The sequence below is a fragment of the Muntiacus reevesi genome, chromosome 4, assembly GCF_963930625.1.
Source record: "Muntiacus reevesi chromosome 4, mMunRee1.1, whole genome shotgun sequence".
Taxonomy (NCBI): domain Eukaryota; kingdom Metazoa; phylum Chordata; class Mammalia; order Artiodactyla; family Cervidae; genus Muntiacus; species Muntiacus reevesi.
Genome location: NC_089252.1, coordinates 107,035,753 through 107,061,963, shown reverse-complemented (window position 1 = coordinate 107,061,963; position 26,211 = coordinate 107,035,753). Strand labels below are relative to the sequence as shown.

Below are 26,211 nucleotides of genomic sequence, written 5' to 3'. Positions count from 1 at the left end.
TGGAGGCTAATTACTTTACAATACTGTAGTGGTTTTTGCCATACATTGACATGAATCAGCCATGGATTTACATGTGTTTCCTATCCCGATCCCCCCTCCCGCCTCCCATCCTCTGGGTCTTCCCAGTGCACCAGCCCTGAGCACTTGTCTCATGCATCCAACCTGGGCTGGTGATCTGTTTCACCCTTGATAGTATACTTGTTTCAATGCTATTCTTTCAGAACATCCCACCTTCTCCCATAGAGTCCAAAAGTCTGTTCTGTACATCTGTGTCTCTTTTTCTGTTTTGCATATAGGGTTATCGTTACCATCTTTTTAAATTCCATATATATGCGTTAGTATACTGTATTGGTGTTTATCTTTCTGGCTTACTTCACTCTGTATAATGGGCTCCAGTTTCATCCATCTCATTAGAACTGATTCAAAAGAATTCTTTTTAATGGCTGAGTAGTATTCCATGGTGTATGTGTACCACAGCTTCCTTATCCATTCGTCTGCTGATGGGCTTCTAGGTTGCTTCCATGTCCTGCTATTATAAACAATGCTGCGATGAACACTGGGGTGCAAACCCTTCAGGATGGAGAGGGCTAGTTTTGGTTTGGATGCTTACGGTCTCTCCTCAGTGTGTGCTGGCCATTATCCCCTGTGGTAGGAGTGGTCAACCACCTCTGCCAAGGGACCTGAGACCAGGAGTCAACCACTGCCCCGCCTTCCTGGAAGCATGCATGTGGGCTATGTACCTGCACACCCCCTGTCAGCACTGATGGTCTATGTGAGTTTCTCTCTGCCTTGCTCTCTGCAAACCTGTTGCCACCCTCTCCCCTGAGGCTCCAAAGCTCCTCTGTCATGGCTGATCCCCCTGCTAGTAAGGGGGACTTACTGGTGTTTGAAAATCTTTCCGCTTTCACGACCCCCTCCCAAGGGTACAGATCCTGTCTAGATTCCTTTCTCTTTTCTTCTTTTTTCTTTTGTCCAATGCAGTTATGTGGAGATTTTCTTGCCCTTTTGGAGGTCTGAGGTCTTCTGTCAGTGTTTAGTAGATGTTCTATAAGAGTTGTTCCACATGTAGATGTATTTTTGATGTATCTGTGGAGAGAAGGTGAACTCTACATCCTACTCTTCTGCCATCTTGATCTTTCCCCTTAAGCACTTCTTAATAGATGATTTGGGTAAGTTTTCACAATTCTGTATTCCCCAGTTAGCACCACTGAGAATAAGACAGAGCACATTTTTCTTTGTTTGTTTTTTTGTGTGTGTATATGTGTGTTGTTTGCAAGCAATACATCTTATAACTCTGCTCTAGGTATAATCTTTATTTGGAATCATTTCTCCTACAGTTTAAGTTTGCTTGTTTTAAAATTCTGAATAAATGGATCATCCTGGAAATAGTTTATGTCTGGCTTCTTTCATTTAGCATGTTTTTGAGATTCACCTATGTTATTGTGTGTTTCAGTGATTTGTTCACTTTTAACACTGTATATTTCATTATATAAATAAACTAAAGTTGCTTTCTCTAGTCAGTTTTGGTAAACATTTAAATTGTTTCCAGTTTTGACCTATTTGAATAAACTTGCTATGAACATTCTTGCACAAATCTTTTGTAGACAACATGCTTTCATTTTTCTTGTGTAAATACCTGGGAGTGGAATTGCTAAGTTATAGAGTGGAGATATGTTTAAATATATTAGAAACTGCCAAACCATTTTCCATAGTATTTATCCTGTTTTATACATAACCACCAACAGTATATAAGAGATTCAACTACTGTACATTCTCATCAATATTTGATTGTCACTGTCTTTCACTTTAGCCATTCTCTAGAGTGTCTAAAAAATATCTCATTATGGTTCTAAATTTATTTCCATCATGAATAATGATACTGGGCATCACTTCATGTGCATCTTAGCCACAGTACATCTCCTTTTATAAAACACTTAAGATTTTGCTCCAGACTCATTCTTTCTGTATATTATTTGCTTCCATTGTTTGATTGAACTGAAATCCATGCAATTGAATTCCCTGTTGATGAATATTTAAATTGTCTCAAATGTATGTTTTTATCAACAGGCATGAAATGATGAACTTTGTACAGCTTTGTGCACCAATGGGCCAATATTTTCAGTATCCTGCCATTTTAGCCAAATTTATAGCCATTTATAGCATTAAGAATGGACAGAACTTACATGTTTTCACAAAAAGGGCTCAATGGTTGGGAACCATTCTGATGCCTGAGTCATAGGTGCCCTTATGACATCATTTCTGTCTTCCCTTCCTTCTTCCTGCCTGAGATGTGGCTGGAAGAGTACAGACCTGACAGCAATGGAACCATCTAACTCCTAACTATGGGAAATTTAAGGGATCACAGACCTGAGAGATTTGAACCATCTGTTTCCAAGTCATGGGCATTCGATGTTGTGTAAGAGAGAGAGCCAATCTCCCCAAAGTTGCAGGCAGGGAAAGGTGGATTTCACAGTTGCTAAGGATGCCAGTCCTACTTGTAGGGTCTCTGGGCAAGGCAAGAGGTTGAGCATGTGGTAGACTCAGAACCAAATTTACAGAGAGCAACCTACTCTTATTTTTCCCCTGTAAACTCTGATTACAGAAGGATGGCCACGTTTGTCAAATTATAATAGAAGACGTTGATGAAACCACATTACTACGTGAAGAGCAGAAGAAAAAGGAGAAAAAAAAAACAGAGGTAGGCCAATAGAGGTTCTCAAAGTTGAAGGGGACCCAAACCTGCAATGTGTCTAACTAAAGTCACCCAGGGGTAACAGTTGTCTTTCTCTGTGGCCCATAGCATGGGATGATCAGAGAATTTGTCACCCTTGTGGCTTAGCTGATAAAGAATCTGCCTGTGATGCGGGAAATCTGGATTTGATCCCTGGGTTGGGAAGATCTCCTGGAGAAGGGAAAGGCTACCCATTCCAGTATTCTGGCCTGGAGAATTCCATGGATTGAATAGTCCATGGGGTCGCAAAGAGTCAGACACAACTGAGCAACTTTCACTTTCATTCTCACGTCCATACATTACTACTGGAAAAAGCATAACTTTGACTAGAAGGACCTTTGTCAGCAAAGTAATGTCTCTGCTTTTTAATATGCTGTCTAGATCGGTCATAGCTTTTCTTTGGAGTAAGTGTCTTCTGATTTCATGGCTACAGTCACCACCTGTAGTGATTTTGGAGCCCAAGAAAATTAAATCTGTTTCCATTGTTTCCCCATCTATTTGCCACGAAGTGATGGCACCGGATGACATGATCTTATGGGACTGGATGGCATGATCATAGTTTTCTGAAGGTTGAATTTTAAGCCAGCTTTTTCACTCTCCTCTTCCATTTTCTTTAAGAGGCTCTTCAGTTCCTCTTCACTTTCTGTCAGAAGGGTGGTGTCATCTGCATATCTGAAGTTATTGATATTTTCCTGGCAATCCTGATTCCAGCTTATGCTTCATCCAGCCCAGCATTTCGCATGATGTACTCTGCATGGAAGTTAAATAGCAGGGTGACAATATACAGCCTTCATGTACTCCTTTCGTGTACAATGGAAGTGATAGTTGCTCAATTTGAAACCAGTCCATTGTTCATGTCTGATTGTAGCAGTTTCTTCTTGATCTGCATAAAAATTTCTCAGGAGGCAGGCAAGGTGATCTGGTATTCCCCATCACAACATTCCACAGTTTGTTGTGATCCACACAGTCAAAGGCTTTGGCATAGTCAATAAAGCAGAAGTAATTGTTTTCTGGGATTCTCTTGCTTTTTCTTTTTTTTTTTTTTTAAGTTTTATTTTATTTATTTATTTATTTTCATTTATTTTTATTAGTTGGAAGCTAATTACTTTACAATATTGTAGTGGTTTTTGTCATACATTGACTTGAATTAGCCATGGATTTACATGTCTCTTGCTTTTTCTATGATCAGACAGATGTTGGCAATTTGATCTCTGGTTCCTCGGCCTTTTCTAAATCCAGCTTGAACATCTGAAAGTTCTCGATTTCACATACTGTTGAAACCTGGCTTGGAGAATTTTGAGCATTACTTTGCTAGCGTGTGAGATGAGTGCTATTGTGCAGTAGTTTGGACATTCTTTGGCATTGCCCTTCTTTGGGATTAGAATGAAAACTGACCTTTTCCAGTCCTGTGGCCGCTGCTGAGTTTTCCAAATTTGCTGACATATTGACTGCAGCACTTTCATAGCATCATCTTTTAGGACTTGAAATAGCTCAGCTGGTATTCCATCACCTCCACTAGCTTTGTTCCTAGTGGTGCTTCCTAAGGCCCACCTGACTTTGGATTCCAGGATGTCTGACTCTAGGTGAGTGATCACACCATCGTGATTATCTGGGTCGTGAAGATCTTTTTTGTATAGTTCTTCTGTGTATTCTTGCCACCTCTTCTTAGTATCTTCTGCTTCTGTTAGGTCCATATCATTTCTGTCCTTTTTTGAGCCCATCTTTGCATGAAATGTTCCCTTGGTATCTCTAATTTTCTTGAAAAGATCTCTAGTCTTTCCCATTCTATTGTTCTCCTCTATTTCTTTGCATTGATCCCTGAGGAAGGCTTTCTTATCTCTTCTTGCTATTCTTTGGAACTCTGCAATCAAATGGGTGTATCTTTCCTTTTCTCCTTTGCTTTTCGCGTCACTTCTTTTCACAGCTATTTGTAAGGCCTCCTCAGACAGCCATTTCGCCTTTTTGCATTTCTTTCTTGAGGATGGTCTTGATCACTGCCTCCTATACAATGTCACGAACCTCCGTCCATAGTTCTTCAGGCACTTTTGTCTATCTGATCTAATCCCTGGAATCTATTTGTCACTTCCACTGTATAATCATAAGGGATTTGATTTAGGTCATACCTGAATGGTCTAGTGATTTTCCCTATTTTCTTCAATTTAAGTCTTAATTTGGCAATAAGGAGTTCACGATCTGAGCCACAGTCAGCTCCCAGTCTTGTTTTTGCTGACTGTATAGAGCTTCTCCATCTTTGGCTGCAAATAATATAATCAATCTGATTTCTGTATTGACCATCTGGTGATATCCACGTGTAGAGTCTTCTCATGTGCTGTTGGAAGAGGGTGTTTGCTATGACCAGTACTTTTTCTTGGCAAAATTCTGTTAGCCTTTGCCCTGCTTCATTTTGTGCTCCAAGGTCAACTTGCCTTTTACTCCAGGTATCTCTTTACTTCCTACTTTTGCATCCCAGTCCCCTATAATGAAAAGGACATCTTTTTTGGGTGTTAGTTCTAGAAGGTCTTCTAGGTCATCATATAACCGTACAACTTCAGCTTCATCAGCATTAGTGGTTGAGGCATAGACTTGGATTACCATGATACTGAATGGTTTGACTTGGAAACGAACAGAGATCATTCTTTCGTTTTTGAGATTGCACCCAAGTACTGCATTTTGGACTCTCTTGTTGACTATGAGGGCTACTCCATTTCTTCTAAGGGATTCTTGCCCACAATAGATATAATGGTCATCTGAATTAAATTCGCACATTCCAGTCCATTTTAGTCACTGATTACTATAATGTCAATGTTCACCCTTGCCATCTCCTGTTTGATCACTTCCAATTTTCTTTGATTCATGGACCATTCTAGGTTCCTATGCAATATTGTTCTTTACAGTATCAGACTTTACTTTCATCACCAGTCACATCCACAACTGGGTGTTAGAAACCCAAGTCTAGAATTGTGTGGGAGTGTCTGTGTGTTTACATGAGTGCATATATATGAGTTAACTGAAGTTGAAGATGTGAGAACCCAAAGAAGTGAAAGTGAGAAATAAATGAGCAGGGCTCCAAACTATGTGGGAAAGCAAATGTCTAACTCCATGATTTGACAGAGAAACCAGCAAGTTGTGCATTGGAGCTGGTGTCAGCCATGAAAGGAGAGCAAATGATGCCCCTTCTCCAGCCTGTGGATGTGATCTGAAGGGAAGTGATATGCTTCCCAGGTAGGTTTCAGGCCCAGGGTGCAACAGAATAACCCATTGACCCATAGATCATGGTGTTCTTGTTCTAGACTGGCCAAACAAGCCCAAGGAACCAGGTGACAGCTAGGGCAGGTGCGCCCCCAAGCAACATATGAGGACTGTGAAACTCCATGTTCAGCTGTGATGTGTCTGTTAAACCAAGAGTGGTGGAGACAGGGCGTCTGTCTGGTCTTCTGGCTCCAGCCAGTGGCCTGCTCAGTGCTCAGGAACTACTGAGGAATTGACCCTTGTTGACGAAGTATCAAGATCCCTTCCTAGCTCATGCCAGGGCTGAGGTGGGTTGGTAACATTTTCTGAGTGTCCCTTCTTTTTCCTTGTAGCCGCCACCCCCAGTGGAAAAGCCAAAACCACCCCCAAAGGTGGTTACAAACAATGAGCTACAAGCAATAAAAATCCAGGCATGGTGGCGGGGCACCCTGGTGCGTAGGACGCTACTGCATGCGGCTCTCAGAGCATGTATCATTCAATACTGGTGGAAACAGAAGCTGGCAGAGCTGCTGGAGAAGAAACGACGGGCTATACTGCAGTATTATGCTCAGGAAAAATGGGCAGTGGTCAGGCTACAGTCCTGGGTTCGCATGTGGCGCGTCCGGCTTCGTTACTGCCGTTTGCTCCATGCCGTCCGCATCATCCAAGTCTACTGGCGCTGGCATAATTGCCATACCCGTGGCTTCTTTAGGGGCAGCTATGAACTCACAGCAAGACAGCTAGGACTTGAGCTTGAGATCTTTCTGGGATCACACATCTGTCGGATTACGGACTGCATCCCCTTCCCAATAAAGAACTGATCAGGTCGGGTCCAACACTGTGTCACAAGGTCTCTATCAGACAAGCTTCAGGAGGTCCTGTCTCAGTGAAGGGTCAAAGTAAATGATGGCAGATATTGGGCATCTCACAGGTCAGCTCTGAGGTTATCTGGGGTCCCATTTGAAGGAGGATTCTAAGAGCCCAGGGCTGGATGGGCGGGGTCTGTGATTAATTAGCAGTGGCTGCCATGAGTAGGAGAGATGGTGTTGCAGGGCTTCCAAGTCAGCCAACTCCAGGGAAACTCCTTCATAGTGTGGTCTATAGTTTTGTTTTCATTTTGTCAGTGGTTTCCTTTGCTGTGCAAAAGCTTGTAGATGATTAGGTCCCTTTTATTTTTGCTTTTACTTCTGTTGCCTTAGGAGACTGACTGAAGAAAACCTTGATATGATTTATGTTGGAGAATATTTTGCCTATATTCCATTCTAGGAGTTTTATGGTGTCTTGTCTTATATTTAAGTCTTTAAGCCATTTGTAGGGTTTTTTTTGTGTGTAGGTGTGAGGGTGTATTCTAACTTCATTAATTTACATGGGGCTGTACAACTTCCCAGCAGTACTTGCTGAAGAGACTGTCTTTTTCCCATCATATATTCTCACCTCCTTTGTTGAAGATTAATTGACCATAGGTGATTGATTGATCATGGGCTATCTGTTTGGTTCTCTTGATCCATAAGTCTGTTTTTGTGCCAATACCATGTTGTTTGGATTACTGTAGCTTTGTAGTATTTTCTGAAGTCTGGCAGGGTTATGCTTCCTGCTTTGTTCTTTTTCCTCAGGATTTCTTTGGCAATCCTCAGTCTTTTATGGTTCCATATAAATTTTAGGATTATATGTTCCAGTTCTGTGAAAAATTACATGGGTAAGTTAAATCTGGGCTTCCCTGGTGGCTCAGTTCAGTAAAAATCCATTAAATCTGTGGTTTGCTTTGGGTAGCATGGCCATTTTAACAGTGTCATTTCTGTCAATCCAAGAGCATTTCCATTCAATTTAGACCAATTCCCAAAGTGCCCCCCACCCGCCTGGGGACAACAGAACCCCACACAGCCTGGCCTTGGCCATCTCACTCTCTCAATACCTTCCCTGGTGGCTCTGTTAATATCAACTAAACCCAGCACCTTCCCATCTCAGTGCTTTGCTCTTGTTGCCTCATCTAGAATTTGAATGGTCTGAGTGTGAATCTAATCATGGATTGGTCACCTGAGAGCCAGATGTGAAATTTTATCCTTTGCCTAGTTCAGCTAGTCAGTGGAACAAAGCCATAGGCAATCATCATTCATTCCTGAGACAACTGCATGAGGATTAAATGAACTGGTCAGGTCCTTCTCTTGCCCTCTACTCCGCTTAGGCAAAGCATGTGTATGTCAGCCTTCACTCAAGAATAACCTCTGAGCTCTACCTCCTAAAGATAGTGGGTCATCTTACCATGAAGAGATCCTTTTATGTATGCTGGATCTACAGGAAATAGGGCAGTGTTTTTCAAACTTTACCAATGGTCCCAATGACATAGAGAGTCTCATTAAAGCAGATTGTTGGGCCCAGCCCATCATACCCCCATATCACTGGGGTAGAGTTTAACTATGTGGTGGCTGTAAATGAAAGCAGAACTAAAGTAATGGTGGTTTAAACAAAAAGAGGTTTAAGTTTACAAACAGATGTTCCAAGCCTGGTACAGTACCTACAAGGTAAGAAATCTTTTCCCCTTACAATCTGTTACTATGCTATAGGTGACCTCTCATCCCAAGATCACTTCATGATCCAAAATGGCAGCTTCAAGATCAATAATTAGATCTGCAATCTAGCCAGTAAAGATGAAAGAGAAGGAGAAAGGCATGCTAATTCTCTTTAAGGGCATATCCTTGAATTTACATATGCTGCCTTTGTGCACAGCTCAGAAGGATATAAAAGAAGATCTAAATAAATAGGAAAAATAATCATTGATAATATGACTTTGAGTTGTAAAGTTGTCAATTATCTCTAAGTTAATCTGTAAATTAACCTCAGTTCCAATAAAAATCTCATTAGAAGTTTTGGGGAAATTACCAAACTGAGGCAAAAGTATCATTTTGAAGAATAAATAAATATCCACAGAAAAAGAGACTGGAAAAATGATCAGTCACATAAAATACATTATAAACTTGTAATAATAACATACTGTGAAGTTGACGCACCAGCTGTTAAGAGTCTAAGGTGAGGATTAAACATTTATTTAAGGATTTGTAGAATTTCCCCTCATGCCATTCCCCTCCTTCATGTGTATCATTTGGTGATAGCCCCTCTTCTGCCCTAGCAGGAGAGGGTTTTATTTTCTGAATAATTTAAAGCAAAGAACATCTAAACTCAAGGATTTCACGCATTGCTGAAGGCAGAGGTGAAGTGTCATACTAGCATGGAGGGATTGATTGGAAGTGTGTAGGCTGAATAGTGAAACCTCAAGCCTTCTGTGCCAACTCAGCTACCTCAAGGCCTGCAGTCAACTTTCATTTCCTACCCTCTGACTCAAATTTTGTGATTGTTCTCTGGGGAATCAGTCCATTATTGTTGCTTGAATAGCAAACTGCCATAAGCCTCAGTTGAATGCAACAGTAAAGCATGTTGACCTAGGCTGCATTCAACTGGGGTGGTTTGACTGGGGAAGCTCTGCTCCACATTTCTCATCCTTCTCCTCACACCAGCAAGCTACCTAGGCATTTTCTTGTCTTGGCAATGGCAAAAATATGAAACGGCAAACATTAATGGACAAAACCTTTCAAAGCCAAAGTCAAACTTTCATGTCATGCTGCCTTTATTCTACTGGCCAAAGCAAGTCACATAGCCAGACCCAACACACAGGAGGACAGATTCCATTCCCTTAGGCAAAGAAGCTTCACAGTCCCATAGCAGAAGGTGTGAATATAAGGCCTCTAAAGCAATCTACCACAGGTTCCAAAGGATAAAACAAATGAGTACTGATGTTTGAAATGAAACCCAACTCTGCCTTATTAGCCCTTACTGCATGGACACTGAGTAGCATTCTCCTGTTATACATAAATAGGCAACTTAACATAAATCATTGATATTTTCATAAAGCTGCTTACATGAAAGACTAAGAAAAAACACAAACAGGAAAAAGGGCTTCAAAGAAATAGAGCCAATACTGGGAACAGAAGAAAAAGGTTAAAAAAAAACCCAAACTAACAACTATAACTAATTTTCTAGACTGATAAGAGATGATAAATCAGTGAAATAAGAATGATATGCCAGCCTTCAGAACGGGAGAAAATAATAGCAAATAAAACAACTGACAAAGAATTAATCTCCAAACTATACAAGTAGCTCATGCAGCTCAATACCATAAAAATAAATGACCCAATCAAAAAATGGACCAAAGAACTAAACAGACATTTCTCCAAAGAAGACATACAGATAACTAACAAACATGTGAAAAGAAGCTCAACATCACTCATTATCAGAGAAATGCAAATCAAAACCACAAGGTACCATCTCATGCCCGTCAGAATGGCTTCCATCAAAAAGTCTACAAACAATAAATGCTGGAGAGGGTGTGGAGAAAAGGAAACCTTCTTACACTGTTGGTGGGAATGCAAACTAGTACAGCCACTATGGAGAACAGTGTGGAAATTCCTTTAAAAACCGGAAATAGAACTGCCATAAGACCCAGCAATCCCACTGCTGGGCATAACACCAAGGAAGCCATAATTGAAAGAGACACATGTACCCCAATGTTCTTTGCAGCACTGTTTACAATAGCCAGGACATGGAAGCAACCTAGGTGTCCATTGGCAGACAAATGGATAAGGAAGTTGTGGTACATATACACAATGGAATATTACTCAGCTATAAAAAAGAATGCATTTGAGTCAGTTCTAATGAGATGGATGAAACTGGAGCCTGTTATACAGAGTGAAGCAAACCAGAGAGAGAAACACCAATATAGTATATTAATGCATATATATGGAATTTAGAAAGATGGGAACAACGACCCTATATGCAAGACAGCAAAAGAGACACAAATGTAAAGAACAAACTTTGGGACCATGTGGGAGAAGGTGAGAGTGGGACGATATGAGAGAGAAGCATTGAAACCTGTATTTTATCATATGTAAAACAGATGACCAGTGCAAGTTCAATGCATGAAGCAGAGCACAAAGCTGGTGCTCTGGGACAACCCAGAGGGATGGGGTGGAGAGGGAGGTGGCAGGGTTTCAGGATGGGGGACACATGTATACCCATGGCTGATTCATGTCAATGTATGGCAAAAACCACCACAATGTTGCAAAGTAATTAGCCTCCAATTAAAATTAATTAATTTTAAAAAATGGTGTGCCATTTAAAGAACATTCAGAGAACAGGAAAGAGCTCCTGAAAGTTGAGTCTTAAAAAAATGGAAAAAGTCTTCTCAAAAGTAACACAGAAAAGACAGAGTTTAAAGATAATGTAGAAAATATTGAAAAATTAGAGGATTGCTCTATGATCTGACTAATAAGATTTGTATAAGTATTAAAAGCTAGTGGCCAGTGAGAAGGCCCTGGCCTGTCAGCTTTGTAGAAGGTGAATTTCCATGAAGAAATTTCCACAGAAAGTAGTGAAACAAGTAAAATGTTTATTAGAAGGACAAAGTACAAGTGAATAGAATCACATAGGCGGGCTCGGAAAGAGTCCTATCCTCATGGTAGTTTGAATCACTTATATGGGGCATTTCTTACAGGTTTCTTCTAGCCAGTCATCTTGCTCTTGCCTGGCTCTGAGTCTGTTTGGTTTAACTTAGGGTCCTCCCATGTGTGTGCGTGCATCTCTTAGCCAAGATGGATTCTAGTGAAGAGGCCAACGATAGGTTGACATCATCTACTATGGGGTGGCGCCTCCTCTCTTTCTGGCCCCCAAGAAGCCTTTCTGCTCATGTGTAGTCAGAAAGATCTCTTTGACCTCTAGAATAAGAAATATGTGGTCTCTTTATCTTTTGTCTAGGCAGGGCTCAGCTCCTCTCTTGCTCCTGCTATTATCTTCATCTTGGGAGTATCTCTCCACAGGGGACAAACTTCAGCTGCTCAGCCTGGAGCCCACCTATCTCCTGCCTCAAGTTCACACAGCCAGAAAGAATCTATATCAAGACTGGAACCCAGATACTTACCCTTGAGTCACACCATGTCTCAGAGAAGTCTCACTGACTGTCTCACACAAGTCTCTAATCAAGAGAAATGCAAAGTAAAACAGCAAGGCGACACCACTTTGCATTTTCAGTTTAAGGAAAATAATTGACAGAAGTTAGATCGGATCTGCCACTGTGGAGAGCAGTTTGTAAGGATTTTGTGGTGTGGAGGAGCCACCTGTGTGTGGCTCTGCAAGCCACCCTGTGTGTGACCCTGGAGAATGCCTCCCACAGCTGCAGAACGATAGGAAGATGCTCCTTGCAGCATTGTCTGTTGTAGAGAATCCTTGGAGGTCACTTAGAAATTAATTCAGAGGATAAAAACAGATTATTCTGGGTCATGAGTACATATAGAGTCACTGTCATCAAATTATATATATATAAACATTTTCATAATAAAAAGTGTTTCTATGAAGCTGCATGGGAAGAGAAAGGGGATCAAGAGTGTACTTCATGGTATGGCTGTCAGTAGCACTCTCTTGTTATGATAACATAAACACTAAGTCATGATTGGACCTAAGTTGCAAATAACCTCATAGGGAAAATGAGGAGAGGAAAATGTGGGGTTGTTTGGAATGGGGCAGAAAAACTAAATCATCTTCTTTGGTGGAAAGTTGATAGATAATACTTTGAAATGAAGAGGCCATGTCAGCCTGTTAACTGAGATCTGGAGAGAGAGAGTGTGAACATGACTGGGAAGTGACTGTGGAGACAGTCAGAAAACTGATGGCTTTTGAAGCAAGCCTGAATACCTAATTAACTTTAAATGACCACTGCCACTACAGGAGGAGTCTGAGATATTGCCTGTCTCCTAGGTAATGATCATTTGGGAAATTCCTCCTGCCCACTATATTTCAGACAGGATGAAAGGGCTTCTTTTGTTATAAGGAATATAACATTGGCCTGCTGAGTGCAACTCAACAGCTATAGAAGGACAGCAGCTGGAAAGAGGGAGCAGAAATTGACTGAGGTGCATCCATCCCAAACCTTCCTTGGCCCCTTCTGCTCACCATCCATACCCAATACTCTTCCCCATTAGAGGAGGGACTTTCTCACCTGTTGAAGAAGGGCACCATTGCACAGAAAATGGGAGGGTGTGGAGAGCAGCCTGAGCCTATGCACCTTCCTCTGCATTATGTGAGCTGCTCTGCTCAGTAGCTGAGGACAGGATGATTTTGTGGGTAGACCAAACCAGAGATCATTCTTGGGACAAGACACACTCTCAGGGGATGTGGTTCTACCAAAGACCCTGGTGCATCCCTAGCAGGAGGGAAATGCAGGTGTTTCCACTTTATCCAACAAGTTTGAGCCTGGAGAAGGCAACATGGTCCTTGGGTCATAGTTGCCCTTGTGACATCATGGCTATCTCCTCATCTACCATCCTTCCTGCCTCTGCCAAGACCAATGGAGCAGCGACCAGAGAGGGATATGAACACCTCAACCACTGCCCCAAAACCATGGGCAGTAAATGCTGTGTAAGACTTAGACACTCCCTTCCCCAAGAGTGGGGAGTTGCCCCATGGCCAAGGGAAGCACTAGATGACTTCAAGGACCCTGGAAAAGAACAGAGAGCTGGGGCTTTGAGAACTTTGCACAGAGACTGGTCCTCACTCATGCTTTCTCCCTGTGTTCTGATTGCAGAAGCCTGAACCAGATAATGATGATCTAGAGAAAGAGAGGAAAAGGAAGGTAGGTGGGGCCCAGGAGCATGCGGGAACCTCAGACCATTGGCCTTCTGACTCCAGGGTCCCTGAAAGTAAAGGCTTCATCTCTAGTCTCACAGGAATCAGCTCAGTGGTGCCTTCCTGTCCTGGTATATTCCCTCCATATTCTGGGTGAGGGAGGGAGAGAGATGGTAGAGAAGCGAGGAATCAGGATACTGACAGACCACACGGAAGGTGAGACACACCTCAGTGAAAACTAGAGAGCTGGAGAAAGGGCATCCTGGGCCTAGAAGGATATGAGAGCGATTGAGAGATAGAGAAAGTGTTAGTTGCTCAGCGGTATTTGACTCTTTGCAACCCCATGGACTGTAGCCCTCAGTCTCCTCTGTCTATGGGATTATCCAGGTAAGAATACTGGAGTGGATTGCCATTCCATTCTCCAGGGGATCTTCCCGACACAGGAATCCAAGCCAGTCTCCCGCATTTCAGGCAGATTCTTTGCCATCTGAGCCACCAGGAAAGAATAGTGGAAGTCAAAAGAAATGAGGTGGAGGAAGCTACGAGGGGGCTGTGATGGTGTAAGGCACCAGGAGGTAGCATCACAGGCTGGAATCTGGGCTGAAATGCAAGCTATAAGTTCAGAGTTTAATCCTCATGAGGACCTTTTGGTTCCTCACATCCATGTCTGGTCTTCTGGATCAGAAAGTGTTTCCACTGATTCCATGAACCTGTGAAGACCACAGGGCAAGCATATCCTCATTTTATACAGACAAAGACACTGTGACTCAGAGGGTAAGCAGATGTGTTTGTGGGCATAGACAAGACAGAGGTAGAACCAGAACCCCACCCAAGGTTCCTGGGCCCTGAGAACCACCAGGGAAAAGGCTGATTGTTCAAAGAGACAATCGGAGGTCCTTTGTGGCAGACACCACAGCTGTGGTTGATGGTGACAAATTCACTAGGAGTCTTCTGCTTTGCTTGGTTAGTTGCTTCTTGCAAAACAACGCCAGATAACAAGGATGAAGGCGGCTGGGAAGATCCAGGCCTGGTGGCGTGGAACCCTGGTGCGTAGGACCCTGCTGGCAGCCGCCCTCAGGGCCTGGATGATTCAGTACTGGTGGAAAACAGTCCTGTGGAGGAAGTTGAATATGCGGCGGCAGCTCTCATTGAAGATCTATATAATCCAGGAGCAGGCAGCAGTCAAGCTCCAGTCTTGGGTTCGCATGTGGCAGTGCCATCAACGTTACTGCCAAGTGTGCAACGCTGTATGCATACTACAGGCTCCAAAGAGCTGCTTCACCTTTCAGACCAGTGATGTTTCACAGGCACAATATGGAGGTGCTTTCAACCAGCCAGAGTTCCATATTGAAATCCTATCAATCTAAGAGAATACTATAGGGTGGAGAACTGGCTCCACCACCCCAATAAATGTCTGACCAGGTTTTGTGTGTTTCAGTGACTGTCTCAGGATGGGGACCCCAATGATTCAGGCCCTGCCCTCTTCTACTCAGGGACTACTTCAATATAGGTATCTCCCCCTCCTACCCCCACTCCTGCCCCTCAGTGCCTATGGCCCCTGTTTGGACCCACAGTAGCCATGTGCCCCTGTATCCAAATCAGAAACTGCTGCCTGAGGGTGACCTCATATATGCAGAGCCAGATGTCCCATTCCACATCTCCATCATCAGTCTTGTCTCCTAAACTCGCAATTGGGAGGCATTGGACTTTGTATTTCTGAAGACTCTGGGTACCTCCTCATATGAGAGTGAAGACATGCTACACACTCAGCCTGCCACTGGGACCCAGCGAGGATTGCACCCATTGGCTATGTGTTTGGCAAGCCCCAGACAGAAGTCAGGCTCTTGGCTCGCTGTTCTGGGAACAGAGCAGCCCAGAGAAACCACAGGAGGCTGGCCTGAGTGATGACTGGACACAAGGTTTTGCAAGCTTCATGCTAATTTAGATTCTATTTTCTTTTTTAAAATTAGTTTATTTGGCTGTGTTGGGTCTTAGTTGCAGCACATGATGGGGTCTTTGTTGTATCTGGATGCTATTTTCTTTGGAAAATTCCATCATTGCTCTTTTGCTTTTTTGATGATCCAGCAGATATTGGCAATTAGATCTCTGGTTCCATCATTGCAAGCTTCTCAAGGGTGCTAAACACAAATAAGGCTCCCACTGATATCAAACACCTCCACTTTATGTATGACACCATTCTTTGTGACTTCAACATTGACTGGATGATGCCCCCATGCTTCTTGCCTCTCACCTCCTGTGATTTTGACTTCCACCCTAGCTTAGTCATTCATTCCTGTGATTGCACTGAAGACCATTGTTTTGCAGGCTGTATATGGGGAAGGACCATTTTTTTAAAATGTTCAGTCCATCATAGGCCAATTATTTTGTAAAACAAGCAAATTTTGATGAAAATAAATGGAAAAGCATATAGAATACAAGGCTTGTTTGTAATTATTAGAACATACATAAAATTACTATTTCAAATAGTTTTCAGTTCAGTCACTCAGTTGTGTCCAACTCTTTGCGACCCCATGAACCGCAGCACTCCAGGCCTCCCTGTCCAACACCAACTCCTGGAGTTCACCCGAACCCATGTCCATTGAGTCGGTGATGCCATCCAACCATCTCATCCTCTGTCATCCCCTTCTCCTCCTGTCCTCAGTCTTTCCCAGCATCACGGTCTTTTCAAATGAGTCAACTCTTCACATCAGGTGGCCAAAGTATTGGAGTTTCAGTTTCAACATCAGTCCTTCCAATGAACACCCAGGACTGATCTCCTTTAGGATGGACTGGTTGGATCTCCTTGCAGTCCAAGAGACTCTCAAGAGTCTTCTCCAACACCACAGTTCAAAAGCATCAATTCTTCTGCACTAGCTTTCTTTATAGTCCAACTCTCACATCCATACATGACCACTGGAAAAACCATAGCCTTGACCAGACGGACCTTTGTTGGCAAAGTAATGTCTCTCCTTTTCAATATGCCTGTCTAGGTTGGTCATAAATATCCTTCCAAGGAATAAGCATCATTTAATTTCATGGCTGCAGTCACCATCTGCAATGATTTTAGGAGCCCCCAAAAATAAAGTCTGACACTGTTTCCACTGTCTCCCCATCTATTTCCCGTGAAATGATGGGACCAGATGCCATGATTTTAGTTTTCTGAATGTTGTTTTTAAGCCAACTTTTTCACTCTGCTCTTTCACTTTCATCAAGAGACTCTTTAGTTCTTCACTTTCTGCCATAAGGGTGGTGTTATCTGCATATCTGAGGTTATTGATATTTCTCCCGGCAATCTTGATTCCAGCTTGTGCTTCCTCCAGCCCAGCGTTTCTCATGATGTACTCTGCATAGAAGTTAAATAAGCAGGGTGACAATACACAGCCTTGATATACTCCCTTTCGTATTTGGAACCAGTCTGTTGTTCCATGTCCAGTTTTAACTGTTGCTTCCTGACCTGCATACAGGTTTCTCAAGAGGCTGATCAGATGGTCTGGTATTCCCATGTCCTTTAGAATTTTCCACAGGTTATTGTGATCCACACAGTCAAAGGCTTTGGCATAGTCAATAAAGCAGAAATAGATGTTTTTCTGGAACTCTCTTGCTTTTTTGATGATCCAGCAGATATTGGCAATTTGATCTCTGGTTCCTCTGCCTTTTCTAAATCCAGCTTGAACATCTGAATGTTCACAGTTCACGTATTGCTGAAGCCTGGCTTGGAGAATTTTGAGCATTACTTTACTAGCGTGTGAGATGAGTGCAATTGTGTGGTAGTTTGAGCATTCTTTGGCATTGCCTTTCTTTGGGATTGGAATGAAAACTGACCTTTTCCAGTCCTGTGGCCACTGCTGAGTTTTCCAAATTTGCTGACGTATTGAGTGCAGCACTTTCACAGCATCATCTTTTAGGATTTGAAATAGCTCATCTGGTATTCCATCACCTCCACTAGCTTTGTTCCTAGTGATGCTTCCTAAGGCCCACCTGACTTTGGATTCCAGGGTGTCTGGCTCTATGTGAGTGATCACACCATCGTGATTGTCTGGGTCGTGAAGATCTTTTTTGTATAGTTCTTCTGTGTATTCTTGCCACCTCTTCTTAACATCTTCTGCTTCTGTTAGACCCATACCATTTCTGTCCTTTTTTGAGCCCATCTTTGCATGAAATGTTCCCTTGATCTCTCTTAATTTTCTTGAAGAGATCTCTAGTCTTTCCCATTCTATTGTTCTCCTCTATTTCTTTGCATTGATCCCTGAGGAAGGCTTTCTTATCTCTCCTTGCTATTCTTTGGAACTCTGCAATCAAATGGGTGTATTTTTCCTTTTCTCCTTTGCTTTTCACGTCCCTTCTTTTCACAGCTATTTGTAAGGCCTCCTCAGACAGCCATTTTGCTTTTTTGCATTTCTTTTTCTTGGGGATGATCTTGATTTCTGTATCCTGTACAATGTCACAAACCTCCGTCCATAGTTCATCAGGCTCTCTGTCTATCAGATCTAGTCCCTTAAATCTATTTGTCATTTCCACTGTATAGTCATAAAGGATTTTATTTAGGTCATACCTGAATGGTCTAGTGGTTTCCTCCCCTTTCTTCAATTTCAGTCTGAATTTGGCAATAAGAAGTTCATGATCTGAACCACAGTCAGCTCCCAGTCTTGTCAAATTGCTTTAAAAGTTTCTAAATGGTTACTCTTAATCTCTGTACTTATCTTGATGGTAACAAATGTTCACCACACTTGGAGCACTGGTATTTCCCTAGTGCCTGTGTTACCAAACTTAGGTTCAGCTGCTTGTCATTTAAGAATCCAATACCGAGAGACCAGTGTTACATAAAAAGAAAGATAGCTTTACTGAGGAAGTTGGCAGTCCTGGGGAGAAGGTGGACTCATGTCCCAAAGAATCAATTCCTCACTGTTTAGATTTTGTTTGTAGTCAATATAAGGAAAAGAAGAAGGGGCTATATGCTGAGGAGAGGGTTGCGACATACATGATCAGATTATGGATCCTATTGATTGGTTGGTAGTGAGAAACTGGGAGTAAACATCATGAACCTTTTGGTTTCAACTGTCTGGAGTATACATGCTTGTGCAGAATACAGTTAACTTTTTCCACTTCGTGGGGTTTTCAGTATCTGTAAAACAACTCAAAGGATATGGCTCAGAACATTATCTATAGCCCTTAAGGAGGAACTAAAGGTCTTTGAGTTTGTTTAAGGGCTAAACAAGTATTTTGTCTTGTTTGACTGCTTGTCTTTGTTTTTGCTTTTTTTTCATTTTTCTGATTAAATTTATTCTTTGACTAAAGTTTTTTTCTTTTTTTTTTCCCCATAAATAAGAGGCCAGCAGAGAACATGGAGGGGATCTGTCCTGGGAAAGCCCCATAGAATCCTGTTTGGTGACACTTGTCATCCCTTAAAACTGATCACAGCAATAATAATTTCAGTCACCATGGTCTCTGAGTTTTGCCTTCTATCCTTCAAAGCAGAAGTGAGAAAACCTTGATCAGACTTTAAAGGTTCTTCTCTATAAGCTTCAGTTCAATTCAGTCGCTCAGTCATATCCGACTCTTTGCGACCTCATGAATCGCAGCACTCCAGGCCTCCCTGTCCATCACAAACTCCTGGAGTTTACTCACACTCATGCTCATCGAATCAGTGATGCCATCCAGCCATCTCATCCTCTGTCGTCCCCTTCTCATCCTGCCCCCAATCTCTCCCAGCATCAGGGTCTTTTCCAATGAGTCAACTCTTTGCATGAGGTGGCCAAAGTATTGAAGTTTCAGCTTCAACATCAGTCCTTCCAATGAACACCCAGGACTTATCTCCTTCAGAATGGACTGGTTGGATCTCCTTGCAGTTCAAGGGACTCTCAAGAGTCTTCTCCAACACCACAGTTCAAAAGGATCCATTTTTCGGCAATTAGCTTTCTTCACAGTCCGATTCTCACATCCATACATGACCACTGGAAAAACCATAGCCTTGACCAGATGGACATTTTTTGGCAAAGTAATGTCTCTGCTTTTTAATATGCTGCCTAGGTTGGTCATAACTTTCCTTCCAAGGAGTAAGCGTCTTTTAATTTCATGGCTGCAGTCACCATCTGCAGTGATTTTGGAGCCCCCAAAAATAAAGTCTGACACTGTTTCCACTGTCTCCCCATCTACCAGATGCCATAATTTTAGTTTTCTGAATGTTGTTTTTAAGCCAACTTTTTCACTCTCCTCTTTCACTTTCAAGAGGCTTTTTAGTTCTTCTTCACTTTCTGCCATAAGGGTGGTGTTATCTGCATATCTGAGGTTATTGATATTTCTCCCAGCAATCTTGATTCCAGCTTGTGCTTCTTCCAGCTCAGCATTTCTCATGATGTACTCTGCATAGAAGTTAAAAAAGCAGGGTGACAATACACAGCCTTGATGTACTCCTTTTCCTATTTGGAACCAGTCTGTTGTTCCATGTCCAGTTTTAACTGTTGCTTCCTGACCTGCATACAGGTTTCTCAAGAGGCCGATCAGGTGGTCTGGTATTCCCATGTCCTTTAGAATTTTCCACAGATTATTGTGATCCACACAGTCGAAGGCTTTGGCGTAGTCAATAAAGCAGAAATAGATGTTTTTCTGGAACTCTCTTGCTTTTTCAATGATCCAGCAGATATTGACAATTTGATCTCTGGTTCCTCTGCCTTTTCTACAACCGGCTTAAACATCTGGAAGTTCTTGGTTCACGTATTGCTGAAGCCTGGCTTGGAGAATTTTGAGCATTACTTTACTAGCGTGTGAGATGAGTGCAATTGTGTGGTAGTTTGTGCATTCTTTGGCATTGCCCTTCTTTGGGATTGGAATGAAAACTGACCTTTTCCAGTCCTGTGGCCACTGTTGAGTTTTCCAAATTTGCTGACGTATTGAGTGCAGCACTTTCACAGCATCATCTTTCAGGATTTGAAATAGCTCAACTGGAATTCCATCACTTCCACTAGCTTTGTTCATAGTGATGCTTTCTAAGGCCCACTTGACTTCACATTCCAGGATGTCTGGCTCCAGGTGAGTGATCACACCACTTGTGTGATCCACCAGATTGTGATTATCTGGGTTGTGAAGATCTTTTTTGTACAGTTCTTCTGTGTATTCTTGCCACCTCTTCTTAATATCTTCTGCTTCTGTTAGGTCTATACCATTTCTGTCCTTTATTGAGCCCATCTTTGCATGAAATGTTCCCTTGGTATCTCTAATTTTCTTGAAGAGATCTCTAGTCTTTCCCATTCTGTTGTTTTCCTCTATTTCTTTGCACTGATCGCTGAGGAAGGCTTTCTTATCTCTCCTTGCTATTCTTTGGAACTCTGCAATCAAATGGGAATATCTTTCCTTTTCTCCTTTGCTTTTTGCTTCTCTTCTTTTCACAGCTATTTGTAAGGCCTCCTCACAAAGCCATTTTGCCTTTTTGCACTTCTTTTCCATGGGGATGGTCTTGATCCCTGTATCCTGTACAATGTCACAAACCTTCATCCATAGTTCATCAGGCTCTCTGTCTATCAGATCTAGTCCCTTAAATCTATTTCTCACTTCCACTGTATATTCATAAGGGATTTGATTTAGGTCATACCTGAATGGTCTAGTGGTTATCCCTACTCTCTTCAGTTTAAGTCTGAATTTGGCAATAAGGAGTTCATGATCTGAGCCACAGTCAGCTCCAGGTCTTGTTTTTGCTGACTGTATAAAGCTTCTCTATCTTTGGCTGCAAATAATATAATCAATCTGATTTCGATGTTGGCCATCTGGTGATGTCCATGTGTAGAGTCTTCTCTTGTGCTGTTGGAAGAGGGTGTTTGCTATGACCAGTGCGTTCTCTTGACAAAACTATTAACCTTTGCCCTGCTTCATTCTGTACTCCAAGGCCAAATTTGCCTGTTACTCCAGGTGTTTCTTGATTTCCTACTTTTGCATTCCAGTCCCCTATAATGAAAAGGACATCTTTTTTGAGTGTTAGTTCTAAAAGGTCTTGTAGGTCTTCATAGAACCGTTCAACTTCAGCTTCTTCAGCATTACTGGTTGGGGCATAGGCTTGGATTACCGTGATGTTTAATGGTTTGCCTTGGAAACGAACAGAGATCATTCTGTTGTTTTTGAGATTGCATCCAAGTACTGCATTTTGGACTCTTTTGTTGACTATGGTGGCTACTCCATTTCTTCTAAGGGATTCTTGCCCACAGTAGTAGATATAATGGTCATCTGAGTTAAATTCACCCATTCCAGTCCATTTTAGTTCGCTGATTCCTAGAATGGCAACATTCACTCTTGCCATCTCCTGTTTGACCACTTCCAATTTGCCTTGATTCATGGACCTAACATTCCAGGTTCCTATGCAATATTGCTCTTTACAGCATCAGACCTTGCTTCTAACACCAGTCCCATCCACCACTGGGTATTGTTTTTGCTTTGGCTCCATCCCTTCATTCTTTCTGGAGTTATTTCTCCACTGATCTCCAGTAGCATATTGGGCACCTACTGACCTGGGGAGTTTCTCTTTCAGTATCCTATCATTTTGCCTTCTCATACTGTTCGTGGGGTTCTCAAGGCAAGAATACTGAGGTGGTTTGCCATTCCCTTCTCCAGTGGACCACATTCTGTCAGACCTCTCCACCATGACCCTACCGTCATGGGTGGCCCCACACAGTGTGGCTTAGTTTCATTGAGTTAGACAAGACTGTGGTCCTGTGATCAAGTTGGCTAGTTTTCTAGGATTATGGTTTTAGTGTGTCTGCCTCTCTGATGCCCTCTCGCAACACCTACCGTCTTACTTGGGTTTCTCTTACCTTGGACGTGGGGTATCTCTTCACGGCTGCTCCAGCAAAGCGCAGCCGCTGCTCCTTACCTTGGACGAGGGGTATCTTCTCATGGCCACCCCTCCTGACCTTGGACGTGGAGTTGCTCCTCTCGGCCCTCCTGCACCCGGGCAGCAGCCGCTCCTTGGAGGTGGGGTAGCTCCTCTCAGGCAGGGCCCCTGACCTCCGGGGTGGGGGTAGTTCCTCTCGGCCGCCGCCCCTGACCTCCTGCATGTGGTAGCTCCTCTCGGCTGGCCGGAGCCCCTTACCTGACGTGGGGAAGCTCCTCTCGGCCGCTGCTCTTGCACTGTCGCAGCCTGGCGCTCTCGGTCGCTACCCCTGACCTTGGGCGAGGGGTAGCTCCTCACAGCCGTGCTTCTGCTCGGTCCATCTTTTAAAAAAAATTCTATTGAAGTATACATGATTTGTTGTTGTTGTTCAGTTGCTCAGTCATGTCTGACTCTGCGAGCCCATGGACTGCAGCACACCAGGCTTCCCTGTCCTTCATCTCCCAGAGTTTGTTCAAACTCATGTCCATTGAGTCAGTGATGCCATCCAACCATCTCATCCTCTGTCATCCCCTTCTTGTGCCTTTTGTCTTTCCCAACATCAGGGCCTTTTCCACTGAGCCAGCTCTTTGCATCAGGTGGCCAAAGTATTGGAGTTTCAGCTTAAGCATCAGTCCTTCCATGAATATTCAGGACTGATTTCCTTTAGGATAGACTGGTTGGATCTATTTGCAGTCCAAAGGACCCTCAAGAGTCTTCGCCAACACCACAGTTCAAAGCATCAGTTCTTTGGTGCTCAGCCTTCTTTATGGTCCAGCTCTCAACATCCATACATTACTACTGGAAAAACCATAGCTTTGACTAGACAGACCTTTCATGGAAAAGTAATGTCTCTGCTTTTTAACATGCTGACTAGGTTTGTCATAGCTTTTCTTCCCAGGAGCAAACGTCTTTAAATTTTGTGGCTGCAGTCACCATCCACAGTGATTTTGGAGCCCCCAAAAATAAAGTCTGTCACTGTTTCTACTGTTTCCCCATCAATTTGCCATGAAGTGATGGGACCAGATGCCATGATCTTAGTTTTCTGAATGTTGAGTTTTAAGCCAACTTTCTCACTCTCCTCTTTCACCTTCATCAAGAGGCTCTTTAGTTCCTCTTTGCTTTCTGCCATAAGGGTGGTATCATCTTCATATCTGAGGTTATTGATATTTCTCCCAACACTTGATTCCAGCTTGTGCTTCATCCTACCTGGCATTTCACGTGATGTACTCTGCATAGAAGTTAAATAAGCAGGGTGACAATATACAGACTTTATGTACTCCTTTCCCAATTTTGAACCAGTCTATTGTTCCATGTCTAGTTCTAACTATTGCTTCTTATATACAGGTTTCTTAGGAGGCAGGTAAAGTAGTCTGGTATTCCTATCTCTTTAAAAATTTTCCACAGTTTGTTGTGATCCACACAGTTGAAGCCTTTAGCATAGTCAGTGAAGCAGAAGTAGGTGTTCTTGCTAGAATTCTCTTGCTTTTTTGATGATCCAATGGATGTTGGCAATTTGATCCCTGGTCCCTCTGCCTTTTCTAAATCCAGCTTGTACACCTGGAAGTTCACAGTTCAAGTACTGTTGAAGCTTAGCTTGGAGGATTTTGAGCATGACCTTGCAAGCATGTGAGATGAGTGATATTGTGAGGTAGCTTGAACATTCTTTGGCATTGCCCTTCTTTGGGATTGGAATGAAAACTGGACCTTTTCCAGTCCTGTGGCCACCACTGAGTTTTCCAAATTTGCTGGCATATTGAGTGAAGCACTTTCACAGCATCATCTTTGAGGATTTGAAATAGCTCATCTGGAATTCCATCACCTCCACTAGCTTTGGCCCTACACGGCATGGCTCATAGTTTCACTGAGTAGACAAGGCTGTGATCCATGTGATCAGATTGGTTAGTTTTCTGTGATTATGGTTTTCATTCTGTCTGCCCTCTGACAGATCATACTTGATTTACAATGTTGTAATAGTTTCTGCTGTGCAGCAAGGTGAATCAGTTGTACATATACATATATCCACTCTTTTTAGATTCTTTGCACATATAGGTCGTTATAGAATATTGAACAGAGTTCTCTGTGCTATACAGTAGGTTCATCTGTTTAATATATACTAATGTGTGTATGTCAAACCTGATCTCCTAATTTATCCCTCCCCCCGTTACCCTTTGGTAAACACATGTTTGTTTTCTACATCTGTGACTCTATTTTGGTTTTGTAAATAGGTTATAATCTTGCTTCCTGACCTGAAGATTTTACATTATTTCCTGTCTCTTCAAATGATCAGTTCTCCCTCTTTTCTTCTTAACCTCAAACGATGATATTACCACACACTTAATGGAGGAAACAGCAGCAGACTGGAACCCATCTTGCTGTCATCTCATCCTCCATCTCAACATCATTTGCACCACACTTTTTGCCTTCCTTGAGTTGAAATGAACTGTCTTTACCCTATCTGAGGCTACCCCCTCCACTTTGCTCTTCTTGTATTCTTTTTTTATCTTTTGTTCACTGTCACCTCTTACCTTTGCAATGATGTCATCCTGTAATTTCATTTCTCTGAATCAGTTTCCACCTTTTCACCAAGTCATTCCCATCAGCCTACAAACTATCCCTCATAATTAAAAAGTCCATGCTTGACTATCTCCTATTCCAGGTTTTACATCTTCTCAAAGCAAAATATGTTGTCACTGCCTCCCCTTCTATTGTTCCCGTTCTCTCCTAAACTCACTCCAATTGTGCTTTCCATTCCCCCAACTCCATAGAAACAATACTCATCAGAAGTACTCAATGAGAGAGACTGTTGGCAAAAATGACCAAAATTAGGGACTTCCCTGGTGGCCCAGTTGCTAAGAATCTGCACTTCCAGTGCAGGGGACACAAGTTCAATCCCTGGTTAGGGAACTAAGATCCCACATACCACATGGTGCTACCAAAAAAAAAAAAAAAAAAAATTACCTTCCTTGACCGTTCACCCAGTCTGCTTGATTCAGAGGAATTCTCTCTGAATACTCATTTTTACTTTCCTCCACTCATTCCCTTCCACATCAGTCCACCATAAAATGCTGTTGACTCCATCTCTGAAATATAACAGTATCTGCAATATAAGAGATGAATGAAGATTAGAAAAACTAGATCTCTCACACATTACTCATGGAAATATAAAATGGAGTAACTGCTGTGGAAAACAGTTTTGTAGTCTCTCAGAAAGTTAATTATGGAATTATGAATAACCCAGCACCTAGATATATACTCAAGAGAACTGAAAACATATGTTCAAATGAAAGCTTCTACAAAATTTTGTAGTTATATAATAGCTAAAAACTTGAAAACAACCCAAATGGGTGAATGACTAAATAGATCATAGTACCTTCATACAATGGTATACTGCACAACAATATAAGTGAACAACTGCTACGTACAATTGTATGGACCTCAAGGAAAAGTATAGACCTGACATTGATAGAACCATCTGCCTTCCAACTATGGGGAAATCTAAGGGATTGCAGACCTGAGGGGTTTGAATCAATATTCCCAAGTCATGGGCATTCGATGTTGTATAAGAGAGAGAGTCAAGCCTACCCAAAGTTGCAGGCAGAGCAAGGTGAATTTCCACAGTTGTTAAGGATTCAAATCCTATATCTGGGGTCTCTGGGCAAGGCAGGAGGTGGAGCATGTGGTGGACTCAGCATAGAATTTAGAGAGAGCAACCTACCCTTATCTTTCCCCTTTT

The 26,211-nt window shown here is 42.4% G+C and overlaps 1 protein-coding gene across 1 annotated transcript in view; it reads left to right on the top strand.

The window, feature by feature from the left end:
* LOC136167471 (IQ domain-containing protein F3-like) overlaps nucleotides 1-15,939 on the top strand; it is a 67,095-nt gene extending 51,156 nt beyond the window's left edge. The window contains exons 4-6 of the mRNA XM_065935032.1: nucleotides 2,603-2,698; nucleotides 13,584-13,631; nucleotides 14,593-15,939. Coding sequence (XP_065791104.1) covers nucleotides 2,603-2,698; nucleotides 13,584-13,631; nucleotides 14,593-14,991 — 543 coding nt within the window. The 3' untranslated portion in view covers nucleotides 14,992-15,939. The remainder of the gene's footprint in view (nucleotides 1-2,602; nucleotides 2,699-13,583; nucleotides 13,632-14,592) is intronic.
* Nucleotides 15,940-26,211: the final 10,272 nt, after the last annotated feature.